General features: G+C 38.3%; 1 protein-coding gene across 5 annotated transcripts in view; it reads right to left on the bottom strand.

The window, feature by feature from the left end:
• The window catches only part of PHF14 (PHD finger protein 14), a 162,427-nt gene extending 140,977 nt beyond the window's left edge, over window positions 1–21,450 (bottom strand). For 3 of the 5 annotated variants that reach the window (XM_071429085.1, XM_071429086.1, XM_071429087.1), the window contains exons 1-4: window positions 21,310–21,450; window positions 20,707–20,817; window positions 8,123–8,769; window positions 3,820–3,964 (exon numbers count right to left, since the gene is read on the bottom strand). In XM_071429085.1, the coding sequence (XP_071285186.1) occupies window positions 3,820–3,964; window positions 8,123–8,769; window positions 20,707–20,817; window position 21,310 (904 nt within the window). In that variant the 5' untranslated portion in view covers window positions 21,311–21,450. Of the gene's footprint in view, window positions 1–3,819; window positions 3,965–8,122; window positions 8,770–20,706; window positions 20,870–21,309 lie in introns of those variants that run through there. The other 2 variants (XM_071429083.1, XM_071429084.1) reach the window with 1 other exon arrangement.
• Between the last annotated feature and the right edge of the window lie 279 nt (window positions 21,451–21,729).

The raw sequence follows: 21,729 nt of genomic DNA, 5'->3' as shown, positions 1-21,729 counted from the left end.
TCTTCCTAAGTACAGGTAAACATCACTACATTGATTTCTATCCACCTCATAAATAGGACACTCTTCCTTCAATACTGTGCTCTGAAAAATTCAAAAGCTCAAATATTTTAACAAATTTCTGGACACAGCATGATGGCTGCAGCCACAGCAATACATCGACTAAAGGAAAAAATAAAACCAAATTCTTGGATTTCAATGTGTTTACAAAACACACTCGCTCATTACTGGAACTTATTTTTCAAACTACCAAGCAGCTGCATATGAGAATACAAAGGACTATAAATACAGTCTATGTCTGTGATCTGGGTATACATTTCCAAAGTACAGATCAAAGCCAATGCTATTAAGATTGGCTTTGATCTAGCCTCTATTAACAGAAAAAAAAAAAATTCTCAAAGTTGCAAGCCGTGTTTATATGATTAGATAGTAATTACCTTTTCAACTACTTTTCAATTTATTTTGGAAATCAGCAGAATTGGATGATTAGGCAAACAGGACCAAAAAGTAACTGTTGCATTGCATTTTAGTTCTGACTCCAACTTCTTAATGATAGGCTGTCTTCATGTATTACTCATGCATTCAGAAGTAAATAGTCAGTCAGTGACCCCTGAGCAGGAGTGCAGCAATCTCCAAGTCATTGAACATATGTGTGTATATATACGATCACTGGATCAAACTAAAGCTTCAAAAGTTCCATTTTTTTCTAATAACTGCTCTGCTTTTGGCTGGAGTGGAATTAATCTTCTTCACAGCAGCAAACACGTGGCTATGTTTTGGATTTGTGCTGAACACAGTGATGATAATGCAGAGATGTTTTTGTTATTGCTGAGCAGGAGCATGCACAGAGCCAAAGCCTCTTCTATTTCCCCTACTGCCACACCGCAAAGAAGTTGGGGGTGCATGGCAGGCTGGGAGGAGACACAGCCAAGACAGGTGACCCCAAGTGACCACAGCAATATTCCAGGCCACATGACATCATGCTCAGTATACAAAGTGAAGGGAAGAAGGAGGAAAGGGAGGATGTTTATGGTGATGGAGTTCATCTTCCCAAGTAATTGTTACATGTGATGGAGCCCTGCTCTCTTGGAGATGGCTGAACACCTGCCTGCCCATGGGAAGCAGTGAATTAATTCCTTGTTTTGCTTTGCTTGTGTGCATGGTTTTTGCTTTCTCTATTAAACTGTCTTTAACTCAGCTCACAAATTTTCCAGCTTTTACCCTTCACATTCTCTTCTGATCCTGCCAGCAGGGAAATGAGCAAGTGGCTGTGTTGGGCTTGGTGGTTGAGAGGGGTTTAAACACAACAGTAATATTTTTATTTGCTGCAAGCAAGTATTTAAAAAAATTACTGAAAAAAGCTCAGATTTAAAATGGCACTTGCCCTTATGTATCATTATAAAATATTCAAGTACAGAAAAACACAGCAAAATAACTGTTGATTTCTGTTGAAGCTATATTCGTACATATGTAGCAAAGAAACACACACATAAAGTGTCAAGTAAAACTCCAAATTGTTCAGCTTCAAATTGCTGCTGTGGAAATTTACATCTATATCACAGTCATCAATTACTTTCACATACACAGCTTGCTTATTTTTCTCTAAGACTTCACCTATTCAGACAGAATTTCACAACTGCTTTATATACACTTCCAAGTATTTATTATTAAAATGAATTGCAAAGAGCTAACTAAATATTCAACCACAAATGTGAAAAATTAACCAACAGGTATAGTCAATTACCTGGTACACACTGTAGAACTTATCAGAACAAACTAAAATTAAGTATTTTTAATTAATCTATTTTACTTTGTTGCAATGACAACAAAAGAAACGCATACATTGCACTCTTTGTAGTGGGACTACTGGGAATCTTTGTCTGTAACACTGTAAAAAGAATAGCAGTAATTACTTTTAAACAGATTTTGAACTACTAAAATTCTAGTGACTTTTGAACTATGGAACTACTTTTCTCTAGAGAAAAGCCAGCTATGATCTTACTTTTGTAGGGACAAAAGTTTAGCAAACTAAGCAAAATGAGGACATGATCTTTTAGAGATTTTTAAAGCACTCCTCTTTAATAAAAAAAAAGTTTGCCATCATTTCATTCTAAAGTGGCAAAGGATCATTTTTCTATCACAATCATTCTTTACTTTAGTTACCATTACAATCATTAAATAAATCTTTTGGAAAATTTTTCAGGGAGCTCCACAGCTTTAGAGTTTGGATGCATCAACTGGATGTACTGTTTGGGGAATTCTCAAGCATGCATTTATAACTGTCAGCAAAAGATCCTTTTTTTGTTCCTTGTGAGTTAATATTAAACTGTGCTAGGGCAAAAATAAGATCTATCAAGATTCTATAAAACTAACTTTTAGATAGTTACTGTACCTCAAATCAAATATATTCTACGCATTACTTTCAAAAAACTTCATGGATACAGAAGAAGGAATTCTGCACAACACATAAATTTAGGAGCCTAACACTTCTAGAAGGCACTAAGACCTGACTAATGCCCTCAAAGGCACTTGGAGTGTGACCCAGCTCATCATAAATTAGGTGTCAACTGCTCTCTAAGTAACACTGACAGTATGGATTAGCTCTTCAAAAGACCACAACAGGTTAAAGAGCTAGAAGCACACATGGACATACAATGTAGGGCATGTGAACAACAGGACAGAAATTCCATCCTTGGTTTCCTAAGTGATGTCAAGAAAAGAACTGAACTACATCCCAATGCATGACAACTACTGTTCTGAAACAGTTTTCTATCTTATATGAGAAAACTGAAGTGTGAGTATGGGATTTATAAAACCACTTCCTACCTAGAAAGACATTCTAAACAGGTAAAAAAAAATAAATTAAGGGAGTCACATTAAAGGAATGCCTTGTATGCTTCAGAAAAATAAAAGCCTATTTTCTTTTTATTTCAATAACTGAAGTAGTTTAATCTCATTTTCCTGGGAAAACTTAAAAAAAGGGGTGAAGGTCTGAAACGTACAGGATATGAGGAAAAAAGCCCCAACCTGATTAATGAAGAAAAAAAGTTTTGCTTTTTAAGAAAAAAGGTGTGCTTCTCTGTGTTAGTATCTCCCCTACCTTCCAATCTCAAGAGAAAGAGCAACAACGCACAATACAGTCTGATCTTCAACGTAAAGGTGTTAAACTTCCATACAGTCACCTAAATTATTACTATTCTAGAGTATTTCTGTAAAACCAGATCACCTACATTTATTACACACACGGTCCAGATTTTGAAGGAATTAGTGAAACAACAACTTGAGTATGTTCTAACTTCAAAATTCTCCTGTTTTAAAATGTCAGTGAAAATTATGAGGAAGTTCAAGAATAGCTGTTTTCACTAATACATAAATGCCATGGAATTTAGGAGAATACCTTTCTTCTTCCCCTTCTGCCATTTTAGTACAGCAAAAATATAAGTGAAATAACCTTTCTTTTTAGAAGACCTCCTATTCTCATTATCTTATATCCCAATTATGCAATCAAATTCATACACTGAAATAGGTAAGACAAAACACATTAACAGAATATCCTAAAGTGAAAATACAGTGTATAGCTCCAATATTTGCACACTGTCATTCATTGTGTCAGCATCTGTAGACTGTGTCCCATCCCACAGGTTCTTATATTTGCATTGCCAAGTAGAAGATGGGTGTTACACCACTAAAAAAGATCAATGCAGTAGTACAAAAAAATACCCCCCAGCATTGAAAGGTGTTGTTTGAAGAAAGTAAGTCAAAATTTTATTAAAAGCAAAGCATATGCTTTCCTTCTGCAACAAGAATGAAGGGTTGTATTACCTTCATGCACTGTTATTCCACAGTTGTCACACTGGATTATTTCATCAGCGTCTTCACTGTTATCTCCAAGACAAACGCAACAAATCAAAATATGGTCCATTTTCTGGGAACTCCAATTTTGAGACTTCTCAAGGATCAATGAGTCCTGATATTGAAAAATGGAAACACATGGGTTATGCCAGGAATTTCAATTTTATTTAAAGCAAGCAGAAGAGCTGTTATTTGCTCGATTTTTGAACAACAATTAAAAAAAACATGGAACATTATTTTCAAAGGCTAGAAGCTTCTTTGTTGTCAAAATGCTCAAACACTTCCTCCACGAATACAAGAGCTGGGATGCATGGATGTCAGTGCAACCTACAGACCTGTTAAGATCCAGAGGTCAGAGAAGAGTCAAGACAGAAACCTCAATACAGAATCACCAAGACAGAAACATATGTCTTTGTACCATTTATAGTCTACAAAATGGAATATCTAAGAAGCCATTTAAAATCAAAATTTAAAAAAAGGCCAAAGGTGACTTTCAAATGTTCCAACATTCAGAAAAGTTGCTTCATCTTCTTAAAATTTAAAAAATCACATGGGTCTGAAAAATCCAAGAATACACAGCTAATCCAAGCCTGCCAAGTTTTCACTTACAAAAATATAACAAATTATTGACTCTGTATGGTTTTGTTCTAATGCAAATTTATGCATATCTGTGCAAAACCATACAATTTATTAAAACTATATGTTCTTCTGATTATATATAGAGGAGTAAGGACTTGCCCTGTTCTGGCAACCTACAATATGAACCACAGCTCTTAAAGAGATTGCGGCTTTTCATGGGGAATTTTTCTAAGAAAACATGGAGAAGTGCTTCATAGACCAAAGTTATATGTAAAATTAGTTTTCTTAATAAAAGCTGTCTTCTTACTATTACCATTGTGAGACAGGGCCACCGTCTCTACTGCAGTTTCATGGCCTCCATACATATTCATTTATTTTTATACTTGAGCTTGAACTACCTTTATTGTTAACATGAAGGCATATAAAGAAGTACGAAAATAAGCACAATAGTGAAAAATAACCACTGTGGTACAAAGAAACAGCAATAGTTTCAAAGCAAAGGCTGAGAGTTTAATGGCACCATTCAAAATGTGTGAAAATATTCCCAACTGTGGGATCCAAAAAAAAAAAATCAGGGTGAAAGATGCCCTCTCAAACATTTTTTTCTGTTTCCAACTCACCATTTATAAAATACAGCACCAACACTATGCCTAAGGGAACAGGAGCTCATGTATAAGTAGGAAAGAACATTCTCAGAGTCACATTGCTTACAGGAAGGCAACTAATTGTGAAAAACAAGATTCCCTGATATGGAGCTCAGACTTATGGAGCATCTCTTCCAACATCCTCCTTTTAGGACAAAGCATTTTGAGGAAAGAAATAAACCTGGACATTACTGCAGCTCATCATTACCCAAAATACCCATGCTTAGCTTACCATTCACATTACAGATGGGAAAATGGCAGTGGATGTCCCTAACTTTGGCACATTAACTGTGCTATGGGCACAGATTTCTCTGACACATGTCACAACTCAGATCAGCTTTTTCTGACAGTACTTTTGATTTAGCCTATCACTTGGCTTCACTAAGAGAAGTTTAAAAGACACTGGTAATCTCTACTGTTACAGAAGCCCAAGGTCTGGTAATTGAAAAAAAAAAAAAAAAGAAAACCAAAGTATTACTTTAAATTAAGAAACAATTTACATTGTAAAAACACTGAAATAACACCAGTTGTATAGGCAGTGAGAACATGGGCCAAAAAACATGGACCAAAAAACCCAAATAAACAAGCAGTGATGAAAGGGCATCAAATTTTTGTTCTAATATTAGGATCCCCAATCATTAAGGTTCACCTCATGGGAGGACAGCTACCAGGGCAAACAAAGCAGCTGAGCAACTTATTTTTTTTATGCAGGCACAGAGAGGGAGTGATCTGGAAAGTGTGCTGCTCTCCTCTGTTTTTAGTCTATGCAAGCACCTGAGAGACTCATCCAAAACATGGAAACTTTTACATATAACAGTAACTGCTGCAACTTCTGAGCAAGTCCTGTTCCCTACTGAAGTGGGAGAAATTATTTCAGCTGGATCACTATGTAACTCCCATTTCTGAGGTATTAATGAAGAAAGTGAGCATTTCAAGCTATATGCCCATAGACTTCTAACTTTAAAGGGGAAAAAATTAAAAATACAACCACCACCTCACTGAGAATAGAAGAGTCCTATGAAGTGGTCATAATTATAAAAACAGAAAAGCACCATTTACCTATTAATGATGCTTGACCTCAGGAAAGAAAGCTAAGTTTGTATTCTGTGCATAATACAATAGAAAAGTTTGTAGCATTTAATTACAGCACGTTAAAATAATGCATATGCAGGCCTCAAAATACTTTTGTAATATGTAAACAAATAAAAACCTCAGGAAAACAAGAACTGAACAATCCCTCCCCAACACCCTCCCCAGTTTCCATCCTCCAAAAATAAGCGAAGGAAAGAAAGGAAGAATGCATATAAAGGACACTACAATATGTTCAGAACTAATTACCTGGACATTCTTTCCTAAATTTATTACCATCTAAGAACTCAGTTTTCTAAGAACTCAGTTTCTGCAGTGTGATGAGACTTTGATAGATGTATCTGCTAGACAAGACTTTTTTTACTCTTTTTCTGTTTTTACTAATTTAAAATATTGTAGCAGTGGAGAGTATACTGTTACAATACAGTATATTGACTATCAGAAATCTGAACCTTCCAGTCTATAATTCAGTCTACAGATACTTTTGCAAAACTTCTTGATAAAGACCAAGTCATACACAGTACAGCACCTTATATGCAAAAAAGATAAATTATCTGTTACAAAATTATAATCTGAACTTCAAATTTTCAATTTTGATTTTATGTTCTGATCACTGTTCTAAATCTAAGGCATGATCAGAATATGATATCCATGCATACTAAGAAGATACATCAGAGACAACTCTGGGTTTCTGAAACAGGTCTGTTTTTCCAAGCCAATGGAAATTAAACTGAAGAATATATCACTCGGAATGCAGCTGCACATCTCCATTTTGATATGGGAAGCAACTCTGAAAGAAAACTGCCTCTCTCTGTTACAAGTTCTGATCATTAGTATTGGTAGAGTACTTTCAGCTCCTGAGCACAAAAATGCAGGTAATAGTAAGAGAATCACAGAGCCTGATAAGGAAAGATGCCTATACAAAAGGTTAAAAAAAGAAAAAAAAAACCAAAGAAATCATACTTTTTTTCAATACCTATTATTACTAGTAGCTAAAACAGCACAGCAAAAATATATAAATATAATTATATATATAACACCTATAAAATTATCTAAAATAGACCAAATCCAAATACTGTTTAGTTCTCTGTCATTTTACACATTAAAACAAAGTTTAAAGGGAACAGCAGAACTTTTAATAATGTCATATCACTACCATTTCTCAAATGTTATGTTGGCATTGTGGTTATATCCTGAAAAATGAATATAGATTTTATAGCAATTCTTCCTATTTTTTTCAGAATTTTGCTATTGCAGAACATGAAGTCAGCCACAGTGACAACCTGGTATCTTAATTTTTCCACAGGCACAATCTTCAAGGCAACTGTAATTGTGCATAGGGAAAAAAAGGTTACTTTATTAAACATATATATAATATTCACATTCTGCAATCAGAAAATATTTAATATAATACTCCTAGTACCCAAATGCTTTTAGTATGGTAAGAAATTAGTGTATTTGTGACTATTATAAGCAAATCCAACATAAATTATCATAATTATTCTGTTTGATTTTAAACCTAGTGTGCATTCTTCCAAAAGTGAACTTTGTTCAGACTTTGATGTTTGTCGGAAAGAATAATGCCTCATTCGTCTATTTTATGATTATGTCACAGATGCTTTTAACTTTCATATACAACATTTATACTAAAGCAGAACTAGAATTCTTGCTAACATATGTTGGTTTGCATACTGGACCTCCTATTTGTTTTAGTACTAATCCAATCTCTGTAAAGCCAAGAGAAGTCCCACTATTGACTTTAGTGGCATTAGATTGGTCAAATGGTCCAAGCAAGGTTATTTAATATGCAGTGCCTATTTAGCATAATCTTTCCTGCTTCACTTATTATTGTGTGAACACAAGTCCAGCTAATCAGTTTAACTTTTAATATTAACAGAATAGCTACTGGGGAGTAGTTTCCATTTGTCAACAGATATATTATAGAAAGTTGGTTGCACTACCTCATTACTCTTGCTTTGTGAAAGAGCCAGGCTATCATTTGTCAATTCCTCATCATCTGCATTATTCCTGTTAAGAACTTTACTCTTCTTCTTCTTGGATCCTCCATCGCTAGCCGTGCTGCTATTATCTTCCTCATTAGCTTCCTCATCATTGTCATCCTCATCGCTTCCACTCCCGTCATCTTCATCATCTTCGTTATCTCCATCACTCCCCTCTTTTTTCTGCGCGTTCTTTCCTTTTCTTTTCTCAGCGGTAGGCCGCCAGTCATTGTCATCTTCGCTGTCGTAGTCATCCATATCATTCAGCTCTTCCATCGATACAAAATCCAGCAGGGGGCGGTTCCTGCGCAAATTCCATTTTTTTGGTTCATTTGTTTGCTCATCAGCTACAGCATCAGGTTCAGCTGCTTTCTCCTTCTCTTTCTTCTTTTTTGGCTTTTCTTCTTCATCTTCCTGCTCTTTCTTTTCAGTTTTAATTACCTCTTTGTCTGTTGTTGGCACTTCTTCAGTGGAGGCTTTTGGCTGCTGTTCTTCTACTTTCTCTTCTGCCGGTTCCTCCTCCAAGATATTTTCTTCTGATTCAGTACAGGAACCTTCACCACTGTCCTTAGATGCATCTTCACTCCCATGACCACTTCCTTCAGAATCTGTTGAGCATATGAAAATTTAAAAAAAGTTCCGACACAAATGTACCCCCAAAAATAAAATCTCTTGAAGCAAGTTGTTAAACAAAAGAATGATGCATGTTCCTCCCTCATAAGGTATTCCACCTATTTTTTCAGCTGATGTCCAAATATTGCTATTTCGAGTGCTATGTTGAGAATCTGTTAAACATGTGTGCACTTTAAGATGCCAAAAAAAAAAGGATGGTAGAACTTATTAAATGAGCATTGTATGTTCCTTTGAACTGTAGCTCATATTAACAAAAAGCAGTAGCACAGTAATTTCCATGTGAAGTCAGATCTTAAAGAAAGAGCATTCCAGTTTTTAATTTCTGGAGGTGTTTTCTACATCTTCAAAATAAAATAGCTATCCAATAGAAGAGGTTTGAAATTACAAAATGAAGAGTTTACATAGCTAGTTCTAATAATAATATGGATAATCCCACAACTTCTTTTTCAAAACATCTTTGTTTTTCTGGGTTTGAGGGCTCTTTTAATTTTTAATGTTAGTTCACTTATTAATCCCACATAAACTATGCCTCACTCAGCATTGCAGCTGCACTACAATGCATTAACCTTACACTACTCATATGGTACTATTTTGCATGTACTCACTATTTCATTAATTAACACATGCCAACACGAGCAACAAAAAAGAAAAAAGAGAAGTTTTTCTATAAAAAAGAGACATTTTTACTATAAAGCACATGTAAAAGATATTGAAAAATTACATGTGAACTCGCTAAACTTTATAAACAGCATCCACCCTGCTATCTCTCATCTTATATGAATCTATTGCTTTTCATTCATAGTACTGTTTTAAGGAAGAAAAACTCCGAAAACATTTTTTTTAATTTTAAAAAGAAAATATAGTTTCCTGATCCAATGCAGAGCTCAATTAGGCAGTGACTACAGTTTTCAGTTTGCTCAAAGCCAGCACCAAGTTCTTGATCCACTGTAATGCAGACGCAAAGATGGAACACGTCGATGCTCACAAATTCAAAAAAAAAACAACACTTGATTTCTTTAGTTACAACCCAAAAATCTCCATCACTCAGTATCACCTAACACAGAGAATTTCTCTGTACACTCAGCTCTGTATAAATCCAAATAAAGAGACACTGAGGTAGGTGTGCACAGTGTGTCATTTCCTATGGCATTTTTTCCACCCCAAAGAACATTGCCAATGATTAGCCAGTTGCTACTTCAATATAATGGTCAGTTTTGCCTTCTTCTGCATATACCTGCATATGGAAGAGTTCAGTGAGGAGATTATGTAACTATTGACAAAAAAAGCCCTAAGTGCTACTATTACTGATTAGGACATCAAAACTATCCATCCCCTTACAAGCTAATAAAAACTAGAAGTTTCCAACATATGTTCTAACATTTAGAGATCCAGAAAAAACACAAGTTTTTTTCACAGTCTGAGAAAAACATAATTCAGTCATTTCTCCACACCTATTAGCCTTAATTGTAGTAATCAAAGTACAAGATAATTAACTGAAGTTTTGAGAGAGTAGAACATGAATTAGGCGTACACAAGAAATAAAACCAGTATTAACTAACAGGCAATCCAAAAGAATTGTTTTCAAGTTACAATAATTTGTTTGCTACAGAATCAGAGGATGAGTAAGGCTGGAAGGGACCACAGTGCAGAGCACATCCCAGAGCACGCTGCCCAGGATTGCATCCAGACAGTTCTTGAGTATATCTCCAGTGAGGAAGACTGCACATCTCTGGACAATCTGCCCAGTGCTCAGCCACCTGCACACTAAAGAAGTTTTTCCTCAGATTCAAGTGGAACTTCCTGTGGATCAATTTCTGCCCATTGCCTCCTGTCCTATTGCTTGGCACTGAAAAGAGCCTGGTCCATCATCAACACTCTCCTTTCAGACACTCATAGACATGGATGACTCCCCTCTCAGTCATCTCTTCTTAAGGATGAACAGGCCTAGTTCTCTCAGCCTTTCCTCATTAAGAGAGAGTACCTCCACAAAAAGACCACAAAAATGGTGAGAAGGCTACAACACTCCAAGAAGACAGGCTCAAACAGTTGGGGTGGTTCAGCTTGGAGAAGAGAAGGCTCCAGGGAGAACAGAGCTTATGAGAGAGATTTTTTACTAAGGCCTGTGGTGACAGAAAAAGGGGAACCAGTTTTAAACTGAAAGAGAGTAGGGTTTAGATTGGACACAAGAAACTTTTCAATGAGCATGGTGAGATACTGGAACAGGTTGTCCAGGGAAGCTGTAGGTGCCCCATCATTGAAAATATTCAAGGCCAGGTGGGATGGGGCTTTAAACAATCCGATCTAGTGAAATAAGTTTCTGACCAAGGCAGGGGGTTGACTCAGATCATCTTTAATCTTAATAAAGGTTTTTTGATCATGACTTAGTTTATAAGATACCCAGCCTGCTGGCAACAGACAGGGCACACCAGATACAAAGAGGGGGAAAAGGATCCTTGCATAGGAGTTAGCAGGGCTCACTGAAAGACTACATTAGATTTGAAGGGGGAAAGGAATAAACCCAAGTTCCCTAGAGATATGCCTGGGGACAGCACAGCACTGTTTGTGGGACAACATGCTGAAAGGTCTAGCATGGTCTGTCACCTCAGTGGAGGTAGGGAATGGAGATCCCTCCAGCAGTAAAGACTCGAGGGATATTATGTGTTAGAAAACATAGACATGACTGAAAATGGTCATGGAAAGACTTATGGCTTGTTCCCCCAAAAAGCTGGAGAGATCAATAGCCCAGCTGAAGTGCCTTTAACACCAACATACTCAGCAGAGGCAACAAACAGGAGGAGCAGAAAGACACTAAGCAGCAGTAAAACTATGACATAGTTGTCCTGCATGTAGACATGAGATAACATGGACAGCCAGAGCATGGACATGCAGCATGGACATGCTGCACTGGATGGCTATAAACCCTTCAGAAGGAACAGGCAAAGAAGGAGAGGTGGTGGGATAGCCCCATATGTTAGGGAGTGTTTTGATTGTCTAGGGTGTAAGGACAATATGATTGTTTAAGGGTAAGACTCAGGAAAGTCCAACAAGGCAATACTGGTGGGAGTCTGTTAAAGATCACCCAACCAGGATGAAGAGGAAAGCAAAATAGTCTATAGTCTCACAACCACAGCCCTCATTCTCACAGTGGACTTCAAGTTACCAGATGTCTGCTGAAAACACAATACAGCAGAGAGGAAATGGTCCAGAATGTTCCTGAAGCATGTGGAAGATAAGTGCCTGACACAGACAATGAGGGAGCCTACTGGACCTGTTACCTGTGATCAGAGAAGGCCTTGTGGGTGATGTGATGACTGGAGGGTGTTCTGGGCAGAGCAAACTTCAAACAATAATTTTCAATTCTCAGAGAAGCAAGCAAGGGGGTCAGCAGAACTTCTATCCTGGACTTTCAGAGAGATGATGCCTGTTGAGAGGCTTGGTCAACAGTCTCTTGGGAGGCAGTCCAGGAAGTCTGGACATTCTTCAAGGAAATCTTGAAAGCACAGGAGCAAGCCATCCCTATGTGCTGAAAGATAAGCCAGCAGTGAGGAAGACTGATGTGCCTGAACAGAGAGGTGAGAGCTTTCAATGGAACTCAGAAGAATAAGGAGAATTTGGCTCTTTTGGAAGAAGGGGCAGGCAACTCAAGAGGACTACAGGAATGATGTGACATGGACTTTTTTTTTCATGGAAAAAATTCGAAGGATTTTAAAGACCAATTAGAACTTAATCTGACTACTGCTATAAAAGATAATAAATACATAATCAACAAAACGAAGACCAAAGACAATCTCCACCCTTTACTGCATGAGGAAGGAAGCAGTGTCAAAGGATGAGGAAAAGGCTGAGGTACTTAATGCCTTCTTTGCCTCAGTCTTTAACAAGACCCATTGTTCTCTGCATATCCATCCCCCTAAAGTAGAACAGACACAGGCAGCACAACGAAGCACACAACCCAAGGGGAAATGGTCAGTGATCTGCTACATCTCTCAGATGCACACGCATCTGTGGGCCCAAATGAGCAACATTCAACCATTTACCAGCAATCCTAGCTAACCAGGGAGGTTCCACATGATTAGAAGTTTAAAAAAAATATGATACTCATCTGCAAGAAGGAGTATCCAGGGAACTCCAGTCAGTCCTACCAGCCTGACCCTGAAAGGTCATGGAAGCAGATCATCCTGAATGCCATCAAGATGACAGAACACAACAGACTGGGGCAGAGGGGCTGGAAAGCTGCTCAGTGGAAAAGCGTGGAGGGTGCTGATTGACATTCGGCCGAACAAGACCCAGTACGTGCCCAAGTGGCCAAGAAGACCAGTAGCATCCTAGTCTGCACCAGCAATAGTGAAGCAAGTTGGACCAGGGCAGCTGCTGTCCCCTTTACTCAAGACTGGTGGGGCCACACCTCAAATCCAGTTGTGTGTCCAGTTCTGAGCTCCTCAATTCAAGAAAGACACTGCCATGCTGGAGTGTGTCCAGAGAAGGACACTGGAGCTGGTGAAAGGTCTGGAGCAGAAGTCTGGCAAAAAGGAGGCTCTCTACAACCGCCTGAACAGAGGACACAGCAAGGGGTGGGTCAGTCTCTCCTCCCGTGTAACAGCTGATGGAACAAGACGAAAACAGCTTCAAGTTGTAACAGGGGTGGATTAGGTTGGGTATTAGGAAAAACTTCACAGAAAAGGTTGCTCCTCAGGGAAGTAGCTGAGTCACCACCTTGGAAATATTTAAAAGATGTGTAGATGTGGCACTTAGGGACATGATTTAGTTGTGGGCTTGGCAATGCTAGGATAACGGTTGGACTCTACCTTAAAAGGTTTTTTCCAGAGTACACAATTCTAAAATTCTATGATACTTGCCAGTTCCCATAAACATTTTACAAGTAACTCCTAAAGCTATACTCTCATACTAGACATATCACATATTGTACGCTCAAAGCACAGTGTATTTTGTATCTCATTTCACAGGTGCCAAGTGCCTATGTGCACTATTTGTCTTACTGTAAATAAGGTAGTACAAGATTTTGTCACGTTAAAATTAACCGAAATTTAACTTAGCTTTCATTATTTCCCCACTGTAAATCTATGACAGACATTTGTTTTGATGCTTTAACTGTGCTGATGCATTTCTAAATAGTCTTAGACTTCTTGCCAATTTAAGCTTTCATTTTGTTTTGGAGGGAATAGCTTGGTATAGTTTGACGTCTAACAGCACTCTAATTTACTAACATTGATTCATGTACATCAACAATACACAATGCAATAATTTAAAGCAGAGAGCAAATAAGCACTATTTTCACTCACTTCTCTCCTTCAATTTCCCTTGTCGTCTGCCTGCACATTTTGCTTTCTAGTTTCTTTTATATATTCATATACACACCAGAGAGAGATATCTATAGTAAAGAGATATCTCTCCTTGATCTGAATGCATCCACTGTGATAGGTGCTTTTCTAGAAAGAGCTATTCTGTGATAACAGCAATTTTTGCAGGTCTTCTTCTGTCAGCTGCACTTTTACTGAGGAAGAGGTTGCAGTATACAATTTTCTCCTTGAAAGAAATGCTTAAAGAATGGTCTTTCAAATTGGCAACCATATCATGTCATTCCCTATAGGAGAGAAGTAAAGCCACTCTAAGTGAAAGATGGGGCAAGATACACCATCAAATAGTGAAGAATACAGAGTTCCACTGAGGACAAATAGGAGAGATAACAGTTGGGAGAAAGACATCATTTATTCCTCTATACCTTGCATCTTTGGCTCTACTAAGCACAACAGCAGGTGGCACTCAAATCTAAAGAGGATAATTCTGAAAAGAACAGAACATTATGCTACAGACTTAACACACACAAAAAAAAGTGCAATAAAGAAACACTCCGCTCAGCTGTGGAGTCTTGTATATAACATGTATGAGGCACAAGACTTCAGGGTAAACCTACTGAAATCATTACATGAGTCAACAAAAAAAAAAAATCTTCCCAGTGTTTTTTGCAGGACCGTTTTACAATTTTAAATATGACACGCCACAATTTCCAGGTATTTTTTCAACATTCTAAGAAAATTAATGTATACAGGGTGCAAGAGCTTCACTCCAAAAGTACCTGGCCAACCACTCACAGGAGACAGTCTGGTTCTTCAATGCAGTATTTAGCTTAATAAGCAGCTCTTTGAAAAACAGCTTTATTGATTGTTTTAAGTGAACTCTAAAGGTTAAACTGGTTAAATGCAATCATGGACTCAATTTTGGACTTGGCTCTTCCACTAACAAAGCTTAACAAATTCCAAATAGTAGATAAGAAGCATTTGGAATCATTTTAGAAAGTTCCTTTATTGGCACTAAATCCTATCTGGTTGAGTCTTTCCAAAGTGCTCAAAGCTAGCTACAACAAATATAATCAAGGATCCTGGAATACTGAAAAGTTAGTCATGCAACACAGAAAGCAACTACCAAGTTATCACTGCTAAATAATATTATTGAATAATAATCTAGCTATCATGTGACAAATAGCCTATAGTGGCCTTATATCCTCTTTTTGAGAGCAGTGACAAAAACCAGGATGCAGGTGAGGTTAGTGTCACACCACCACCACCACCACCACCACCACCATCTTATCTATTGGTCCTTTACCCTCTTTTTCCCCCACCACAAGGCCAACAACTAGCCTTTGACAAGATATGTGAAATGATACCTAGTGATCTCTGCTAAAACACCATGTCAAGCACCATGTACAATCCCCCACCCAGGTGCATCCTGATGGATGGGAAATGTGGAAAGCACTACTGGAAGTGTTTGTCAACAGCCTCTGGCCATAAATTTCCTTACAGAAAAGCAGATCCAGTACCACAAAATATCCTTGGCACAGGTGCCATACCAAACATGCAAAAGCAGCTGTACTTCCTACATATCTGATCTAGATATCACAAATAAAGACTCCATAATACCTTAAGGAAATGTTTAAACTAACTAGAAAGCTACAATATTAATAACTGGATGTAAAAAAAGAGGCAGGAAAACCTAGGTCATGTATGGAAAATAAGAATTTTTAAATTACCAAAGGCAGAGTTGTGTAACTGGTAAAATTGTGACTCCATTTGACTATTAGACACAGAGGTCCATTATGCTACAATCAATAAAACTATAAGCAAGAACTAAAGGCTTAATACCTCACTTGCAACATAATTCCAAGAAAGAGAATCTAACACACCAGTTAGATATATGCCCCTGACTTTCCATGCTATTTTGCTGTATATGATGATTAAACACTGGTAGACTACCTGCAATTCAACATCAGCGGTGCTGGCAGTTAAAAAAATTGAACTGTCCAAAATAACATGATTAAAACCACACAAAACCAAACCAATATAGATGCTACAGCCCTACAGAGAGAAACTTTCTTCTCAAATAATGTTCTGAAAAGAAGTATCTAATATGTATTAACTGCAGATGGAGACTGGGCAGAGCAGGAGATGAAACTGACCACTGATCCACATTTACACATATCAGAAAACAAGTATTTAGTTTTATAGAAAGAATGATGGAAAGAGAACAAAGGAAAGTCATTTCGTAAGCAGCTTCCTCACTTTTACAGCAGCAATAATTATGTCATATGGCATTTCAGTAGATGTACTGAAAACCACTCAAAACTAAAGATTGCCAATTCTGACTTAAGTCATTAGGAAGTGCCTCATGTACAAGGTTAGAACACTGATGAAATTGAGTGCCCTACCAATTGCTTGTCAGCAAGCACCTGGAATAACAGAAATCCCAGTGTTAACAATGAAAATGGAAGCTGAAAATCTTGTCAGTGACTCCAAAGTTTTACTTAAGAGTGGCAGACATCAGTACAGACGAAAGTTTTACCAGGGATGAAGATACTCCAAAAGAACATACTGCTGATATTTTCCATTTTCTCAATTAGGAAAAACTCTTGTGGATTCCAGTCTCAGGAACTACCACATTAATGTAGAAATACATCATCATTTACTAACGATTAACTAGCCAATATTTTCTTTTACCTTCACTGTCTACTGAAACACCTTGCAACTTTACTCTTGCCTAACATTTAAGTTTAGTCTAAAAAACCAAATATATTTGTTTCTTCATCAAGATTTCAGTACTGTTAAACACTACAGCATTTTGATCCTTCACAATCATTTCTTTATATTACAATATTCCATATAGGAAAGTAAAAGTGTAATTGTGCTAAAAGGAAACAAGTTACATAAAGATAATGATATTTGCAACTTTTTATTTCTAGATAAAGACACAGGTTTTTTAAAATAGATAATATATGCATTTATGTAGATCATTTCTTGTTTTAAAAACTGACTTCAACTGCAAGAGAAGTACATAAGTACATAATACATATGCATGTCAGGCTTCACACTCAACACCAAAAAAAAAAAAAATTTGAGTCAACAAGACTAGTAGCAGAAGCAGTGACAGGATTGAGTTCTTCACAGGCAACGTTCAGTTATTTTCTTCTCAGCTACACTGCAATAGGAACCAGTCCTTAAATTCACACATGATTGTTGCTCAGGGACCTCTACATTCCTCTGTATGATTTCAATTTCAGTATATGCACTGACAAAACTGACTGAATTCACCGATGAGAGAGAAGAAAAGTGGTAAATTCTTGCGCTGGAATCCTGCTGGGAATTACTCTAAACCGGTACTCTGATTTCTGACATCAGTGTATCTCCAGCTGCTCCCAATGCAGAAAAAAAAAAAGAAAAAAAGGACTCCCCAAAGCATGCTTTAGTTAACTTACAAGAAAAACTTTAAATAACTGACGTGCATTGTAAAAGATACTATTAAAAGCTTTAGGTTGAGTATATTTTAGCACCATCATTTGAAATCACATGTTTGTACACTCTGACTCCAAAGGGACAGTTCTTTTGATTGATCCCACATAAAGACTACGTATGACAGTTTTTCTCATGGAACAATTTTTTCAAGATGTTTACAGAAACCAGAAGAATACAGTACTTTAGAATATGGCATCACTAATGGAAACAGAGAAGCCATTAACAATTACTTTGTTCAGTATTAACATAATGAAAATCCAGGAGGCTTGAAAACTATTTACATGAAGTAAATTTACAAGAATGTAACAGTTCTAAAATCAATTTCTCTAAAGAGATGTCAGAATGTTGAGATCTTTTAAGCAGAAAAGGCCAACTGACTGCTGGTATGACCTAAATCCAAAAGAAAAGAAATTAATTACACTGAAACTAAAAGTCCATGTTGCCTGTGGAATGTTTGGTGGAAATACGGGTTAGGTGATTTGAAATATTTTTATAATGAAAAAATGTACCAAGGTGCCAGGACTCTGAAAACAGAAAATCAGAAATGCCAGCTGCTTCCTAAAAGAACTTAATAGCAACTTCTCAAATTCTTATTGCATTGCATATTCCCAGAAATCTGGCAGAACAATGAAGGTGTGTAAAAGTTGAGGTCTTCTGGGTTCAGTCCCCACATATATGCAGAGTATCATCTACTAGTACTTATCACTGGAGATCCTAAAGCTCACACATATGGACACAACACAGTCATCAGGGAGAAAACAACTTCAGAATTCTTTTAACTCCATATTTAAATAATCCTTTAACCTAATTTTCAAATTTTGTTTGTTATTTTAAACACCTATACGTGCATTTGTGAATGAAATAAACATAAACATACGTCATGGACCTGTGGAATTACCAAAGTATAATTTATGCTCATACTCAATGCAGACTGGTTCTTACTTCCTTTTGTAAGCAAACTATACAACATCATTTTGAATTCAAGCAAATACTAAATACTGATTTTCCAACAGACTGCTCATGGAGAGTCCTATATATGTATATGTGTGTGTGTGTGTATATGTATGTGTGTGTGTAAGAAAATCCCTTTATTTAATCACTTCCTCCAGCCAAATTGAAATGGACTAAGTGCAATCAAATTTAAAAGTATGTTGTACCAGCTTCATTTTAAACCAGTACAGATGCTCTGATTCTGATTTCCTGCAACTATTCATTTAAACTTGTATTACACTTAAGAAACTCTTATTTGTAGTAACTTTCTATCCCCCAACTTCTCCAAGCCCTCACAAATTTCTTTTTGCACATTGATAATCTTCATCTAAAGTATAAGATGTCAAATTCTCTTGCTGTTTCAAAGTGTTACTAAACAAAACATTAATTTCTCCTACAAATGACAGACATAAGTTTGGAAATGCTAAAACAACACTTCATGAGATATAGCAACACAAAACAGCAATTAGAAAAAAACATTTTTAGTAGAACTTGGTTTTTCCTCATATGCTTGTTTCAATTCAGTGTTGCATATTTAAAGGAAAATCCATTCAACTTCTTCAAAATGAAATTGATTTTGAAATACACTCAAGGCTAGATAGTGATCAGCTCCCTCTAGTATATATACAATGTCCTAAAAGTCAAAAAGGATAGCAATTACAAATGAATCTTCTACACTCACAAAATGTTGAGCCAGAAAGCTGTATTCATTACTTTTAATAAATTACTGTCTCTTGACCAACTAATATACTGCTCTGAATCATGTGTTCATCACCCATACTCCCTTTCCAATCCTCATCTTCCCTTAAAACCTGCCTACATTATTGTTCCAGAACACAAAAATTTTCTTTAGTAATTAAAAATAATTTTCTTTCATGGCAAATTATATCCTTATTCAAAAGAAAGGATCAAAAAGCCTCAGAACAGAATTAAAAGAGTAGACGACACAAGCCCCCAAAAGTCTGAAACTGAAATTGTAAGATGACATCAGTTTTACTCTCTTAAGCTACTGCAGCCTGCTCTACCAGAACAACCAAGTGAAATATGTCTAAATCTAGGGGAAGAGGTGCTGAGAAGAACAAAACCAACCACCCAAACCAAAACAAACAAGGAGCGTTAGGGCATACTTTAAACCTGACATTGGATGAATTATTATTAAGAATTTTAAAGTTCATCAATGCAGAGGAACTTGCCAAATGCTAAAGAATAAGCCTTTAAACGGGAATATTTTTGCACTATACATTCACACAAAAGATACACCAGCATCCCCAGTGCAGAAATAACAAAGTCAAGTTATTTGATAAGCTGTCATAACGCTTCCCTCACATCTTATACATCCTGCATCTTCTTGTTTATTTCCCTCAGCATACACCACAGAAAATCTAATGTGCAGTTTATTGACCAACACGGTCCTATCCCTTATTCTCTCCTTTCCTTCAATATACTTGAGTTTACTAATTTTATTTTGGCCGTCTTGTCTATTTTCAGTTTCTGTGAATGTTCATTGCAGATATAGGAATCTGCACATATAGAAAAGACTGCAAACAACAACTCTCTGTGGTAAGGACTTCCATCTAGTATGAAATGTGTACACTTTTCTGCATATTTCTATCTGAATGGACACCCTAAGCTTGTCTATTGTAAAAAAACAATAAAAACCAGAACAGATTATCTTTTTGCTTTAGGTTCTTACTCACCGAGTAGAATTAACCTTGAGAAAAAGTCAAGTTTGTAAGTCCAAAACAAACTATTATCCAGACTTGTTCAAAACAAAATGGCTTTAGATTCTTATTTCACTACTAAATACAGTGACTATTCCAAAAACTATCCCGACACCGAAGAACTCAAAAGCAGCAAATACAGTAAAGGCAGTCTGCACAAAAGCTACTCAAATGTTTCTACCAAAACTTGCTTGACAATCATGAGGTTTCTGTTGTAAAAAAAAATAATCACAACTGAAGTATTGATTCCCAGTTATCCAACCAAGTCACTCCCTTCAGGGGGCTTCAAGTCCCAGCAGACTCACTACAAGCATTCTGCCTCACTATATGATATTAAATGAGCAACCATAAACCAAAAATGAGATAATTCTGAAGAGAGGAGATGAGAAAGCATATTTACCTGAAGCATCTCCAACTTTAAAATCACTGTCATCAGAGCTATCATAATCTAAAGCTTCCAGCAGTGAAGCTGCCAAAGGCTTCACCTGTCTCCTCTTCGAACTGCGGTCCACTGCAGGGAAAAAAACAGTGTTGTTACTGGCTGGCATAAAGAGCACTCGGCATCGCTAAGGGCATTTAAATTAAAGGCAGCACGGGCGTGACGGGCATGGGCAGTCCTGAGAGCAGCCGGCAGATGCAGCCGCAGGGGTCTGGGGACACCCGCTGCCACAGGTGAGGCCGGGCAGGGTCCGCCCTGCCGGCGGAGCGCTGGTGCTCCCTGCAGGCGCCCCGCACCGCCCGGCACCGCGCACGCCGGGCTGCCCGCGGCCCCGGGAGGGCTGCGCGGGCGCTGGGGCCGCCACACGCCCCCGGAGCAGCCAGCATCCCCCGAGGACAAGCCGCGGCGGGATCCGCCGGGCACCAGACGCAGAGGGACGCGCACCGGGACCGTGGGACGCCCAAGGGACGGCGATGCGCCCGCTCCCCCGGGGGCGGGGGCGCTCCGCGGGCACGGCGGCACCCCCGCGGGGCACGGCCGGCAAAACCGCAGCGGATCACTTACTAAAGCCTGCGCGGGTGGGCGGCGGGCGGGCAGGGGCCCTCGGGTGCAGCGCCGCCGAGCCCCGGGCCCCTTCCCCAGACAATGGGCACGGCGGCGACCCGGATGCAGACCCGCGCCCGCCCCGCCGCCCGCCCCGCCGCGCAGGCGCCGCCCGGGCGCGTGCGCACGGCGAGGGGAAGCCGGGGAGCGGCGGTGCCCGCGGGCCTGCCCGGCCTGGCGGGGAGGCGGCGGCGGGGCCGCCGTGACCGGCGCTGATCCCACACGCTCAGCGCGGAACCTGGATACTGCCAGTCTCAGGATACTGCCTGTAAAAAACAGCTCTAAAAACCACCCCGGCGCTGTTCCATTTCCCCGTGTGGAAACGAGAAAGCGTTACAACAGCTGTTCTCATTTATCCCCTGCTCGAGGAGCTGAGTTTCT

This window comes from Agelaius tricolor, unplaced genomic scaffold (assembly GCF_023055355.1).
Source record: "Agelaius tricolor isolate 1412-34295 unplaced genomic scaffold, bAgeTri1.0.p SCAF_6, whole genome shotgun sequence".
In the NCBI taxonomy this organism is placed as follows: Eukaryota; Metazoa; Chordata; class Aves; order Passeriformes; family Icteridae; genus Agelaius; species Agelaius tricolor.
This window is presented reverse-complemented; position numbering and strand designations above follow the sequence as displayed.